Raw genomic sequence first — 4,357 nt, forward strand, 5'->3', positions numbered from 1 at the left:
TTCAGAATTTATGGCAGAACTAGCATTGGTTTTAGCAAGCTTTTAGCTTTACCTAATAAATAGTAGAACTGAATGTGCTTGTTCCGACTAAAAGAACCACTTCATGTCGATATCTTTTGTCTCTAACAGACAGAAATGCTGGCCTCAACTCCAGAACAAGTTGCTGTAACAGGAACCTCAGCCCCAGGCTTTCCTCTCAGTAATAACTCAACCTTCCTGGACTCCGAGTTTCGTTATGTCCTTTTACCAGTTGTCTATGGCATTGTCTTCATCCTGGGCCTCTTTGCTAACATCTACGTGCTGTTTGTCCTGCGCTGCCTCCGTGATGCCAAGGCCATGGGCGAAATCCGCATCTACATGACAAACTTGACCATCGCCGATCTCCTTTTTGTGTGTGCCCTTCCCTTTTGGATTGGCTATTACAGTCGCCATGGTAACTGGGTCTACACAGACTTCATGTGCCGGCTGACTGGCTCGTTGTTCTTCATCAACACCTACTGCTCCATCCTCTTCCTCGGAGCCATCAGCGTCAACCGATACTGGGCAATCACTCGACCTCTGGATGCGGCCTCTTCAGACCACAGACGTCGTGGGATCATCGTGTGCGTTGTCATCTGGGTGTTGACCTTGTCCATGGCTATTCCATTTCTGACATCTGCAGGGACAAACACTGATAAGAATGTTACCCGCTGTTTTGAGGGGTACCAGAATGAAACCGATTCACAGAAGAAAACAGTGGCTGGTACTCATTTTTCAATAATTGGAATGTTTTTTGTTGTGTTTTTCCTTGTCGTGGTGTGTAATTTCCTTATTGCTCGAGCGTTACTTTTGCAAAATCCTCCCCAGTCAGAATTCAGGTCTACGACAATTATGTCTAGAAAGTCCAACAATACCATGTCGTCCTTATTTAGAAGGCCAAGGGGGGTGAAACGGAGAGCTCTGCAGATGTTGTGGGCAGTGGTGGGAGTGTTTGTTCTGTGTTTTCTGCCCCACCATGTAATTCAAGGCCCCTGGACACTGGCGGTGTTGCAGATCAATCAGGGTTGGGGCCACGTAGAGTGGGACCAGAAGACTCGTCAGTTGCTCAACGACGCACATCAGATCACCTTGTGTCTGATGGGCCTTAACTGCATTTTGGATCCTGTAGTTTATTGTTTCGCTACAAGGAAGTTTAGAAGGTTCATCATGGCCCACATTAAAAAGCTAAGAAAGGGAGATGGGTGTTCACAGACGGTCACCTCACAGCTCTCCATGCACAGCAGGAATCAGAGCGTGCACCAAGAGCCTGAGATGGATTGATTTAAACATACGGAACATTTGCAGAAAAATGTAGATATATGTTACTTGTGTTTGAAACACTTTTCTCATGTTGTCGCTCATAAAAAATGACATATACAGTATTGTGTTGCACCTCTGGAACTGTAGTTTATCTATGTAATTTAGTGTTGGTGGCTCCACATCTTCAGATTCTCTTTTAAGAAAGTTTTATGTTTTAGTGTCTTTATCAGTCTGTGAAATCAACTGATGAGACACCAGACAATGTAAATCATCCCACGGGTCGGGTTTGTTCTGCCCAAAATAGGACAAAAACAACAAATACGCTTGTATACCAAGCCTAATCATCTCTTTTTGGGAGTTAAGAGTAGACCATGCCCAAAGTAGGACATTAAAAACACATACACATGTTTATAGAGCCTAACAATCTCTTTTTGGGAATTTCGAGTGGATAATTCCCCTATTCCCTTCCCACACACACGCAAAAAAATATATAAACAAGTAGGGAAACATCAGCCCGTCAACAGTACACATGATTTGAGACTGTTGAAATGTACGACCAGAGTAAGAATAGCCTTTTAAGAATAGCCTTCACCCAACTAAAACCACAGATCTGTGGGGTTTACTACATTTAGACTGTGTTAGATAACTTGTGTAAAATTAGATGAATTCAAACAAACATCCATCTCCATGGCAATGGCTGCTAAAATGCAGATGGACGCATGGATGGATGTAAAGTGGATGGACACTGTTTTTTTTGTGTGAACCATATCATCCCTGCCTTGTTGCTGCTGTAAATTCAAAAGATGCACTGCAGAATTATTTCCTGGGTGTACACGTATATGTATATAAATAACTGTATATATTGGTTTATTTTATTCTATTCTATTTATCCTTCATGATATTCTATGAATTTGATCATCTTTTTCTGCGTGCAGCATGAAGAAATACAACCTTTCATTTTGTTATAGAACCTTGTGTTGTATAATGATGAATACATTTCCTTAATTCGTTGATTCGTTGATTCGTTGATACTTTCAGGTAACCCACACACTGACAAATGAAGTGAATTAGTTAACTCAGGTTCGGGAGCATGGCCACACTTCAACTACACCTCAATAACCCTAACCCTAACCCTAACCTGTCAAACCTACTTTTACCAGGTCAACCAATGCTGTCCTACTTGTCTGCATTTTCTCAACAACAGTCATCATGCTTTGCACTTCAATCGCACGCTTGCATAAATCTAAAAAGTAAGCCTACACAAGTGCTCAGACTACAAAATATTTAAGTCTGTTAAAATTGTCACTGTGTCAGATTAGATGACGTGTGTGATGTCACTGGGTAGGAGGTGAAAGGGACAGACTTTCAGGAGCAAGAAGGTAAACAAATAATGGCATCAGAAGCAGTGTGTAGGATACTGGCTGTCTTGTGTTTCGAAAAGTCTATTAGAAAAAAGGAGAAACCATGTGAACTCTGCGCTGTTTCATCAATCAATTCAGATCTCTTCAGTTCCAGATCCATCTCAGTCTTCTCCTCCATCCTTGAGTCCCAAAAATTGCGGTCGGCATAGGCATAGCCTTTGGAGCTGACTCCAACCCACTCTTCATCTGCTGTCTCCCTCATGCACAGTTTTTGGCAAAAAATTGGACTAAATTACAGGTTTTCATTAACATTTACAAAGAAAAAGCGAGAAGGGCCTCTTACTGTTTGGTGGGAACTGTTTCACCTCAGCTAGAACCACAGATCTGTGGGTTTTACTACATTTAGATTGTGTTAAATAACTGTATATGCAAATCTCATCTATCAGATTAAAGGCGATATTGAGCTCTATATGCTGATATGACCTAACTTTAGTCTGCTCGTCATCTTTTTATTACACATCTCCACCCTCCTACAGATGTTCATGACAGACTTGAGTACACATTATTGGCTTTCATATTGGTGGGGTCCAGATCAGGGTAGGTTTGGTTGGTGTAATTCATGTACACATCTCTGTCTGTGGCAAACCTCCCCTGTGATCAGACTGTTAATACAGTATATACAGGATGTGAACAAATTGCAGACACCAACATAAATATACTGTTTTTGCTGTTTTATTAGTCTCTTTCTCCCCCATGTGGGTAGAATGCATTACTGCACACTTAGAATAAGAACACGTTATACTAGATATGGTTTTACACGGGCTCAGAGAACCACACAAGAAATCTAGTGTTAGCTCGGTATATTATGTATTTATAAGTACATATCCAGCTGTGGAGTAGACTATTCCTCATCCTAAAATACATTCCTTGACAAAAATCATGAAAGTATTCTTATCTTTTGTAGTCTGACCTGTGGTTTTGTGGCACCAGTGGAAGTCGTCATATAATATTAATAATGAAGACACCCAGGGTAATAAAATACATATAGTATAGTTGCAGTGCTGGCAGGTATATTGATATGCATTTTTTGTAAATTGCCATTAGTAATAGTAGTAGTAGTGTTATAAACATATATATCTTATATATATTTAAGCTGATGTATCAATATGTGTATAAACAACCTATTTTCTACAACTACATTTGTGTGTGTCTGTATACATGTGTATGTTTCCTTTTGTTTTCTTTTTTTAATCTCTTAAACTGAAATGTTTATATAGCATATTCCACTGATAACTAAACATCTTTCAATAAAACTTCATGTTAATGTCCATATTGGAAGTAGTCGTGAATTGAAAACTGCGCAAATTGTAGATTTGATGGATTAAGAACAAGCATGGGAAGCTATATGGTGTATAAGTGTGTTGCACCATGCTGGGGTTTCCTAAGACTGCAAGAAAATCACACCTCCTTTTTCCTGACCTTTGAAACACTCCCACTGACACTTAAACACGCCTATTCAGTGTTACCGTACTTTATAGCAACTGTGGCATTCACAGTGTTCACATCTTGAGACTTATTAGAGGACAGGAAGCAGTCTGGTAAGTCAAAAGCCTGTAAGTTGCTCTTTTAGTATTTTCCTCTTTAAAAAAAAGTTACAACATATTAAGGCGGGCGAGCCAATTTTAAACTGTGAAGCTGAAGTATGACTTGAATATTAG

The 4,357-nt window shown here is 40.0% G+C and overlaps 1 protein-coding gene across 1 annotated transcript; it reads left to right on the forward strand.

Moving 5' to 3' along the window:
• Positions 1-128: 128 nt before the first annotated feature.
• On the forward strand, positions 129-2,013 carry ptafr (platelet-activating factor receptor). The gene has a single exon (XM_035674694.1). It carries the CDS (start codon positions 136-138, stop codon positions 1,297-1,299), a length of 1,164 nt encoding a protein of 387 aa, XP_035530587.1. The 5' UTR covers positions 129-135; the 3' UTR covers positions 1,300-2,013.
• Positions 2,014-4,357: the final 2,344 nt, after the last annotated feature.

This window comes from Morone saxatilis, unplaced genomic scaffold (genome assembly GCF_004916995.1).
Source record: "Morone saxatilis isolate NCDOM2014 unplaced genomic scaffold, NCSU_SB_2.0 Contig3, whole genome shotgun sequence".
Taxonomy (NCBI): Eukaryota; Metazoa; Chordata; class Actinopteri; family Moronidae; genus Morone; species Morone saxatilis.

Excerpts from the sequence above, each read along its gene's own strand:
- ptafr (XM_035674694.1), top strand. The coding sequence starts at position 136 with ATGCTGGCCTCAACTCCAGAACAAGTTGCTGTAACAGGAACCTCAGCC.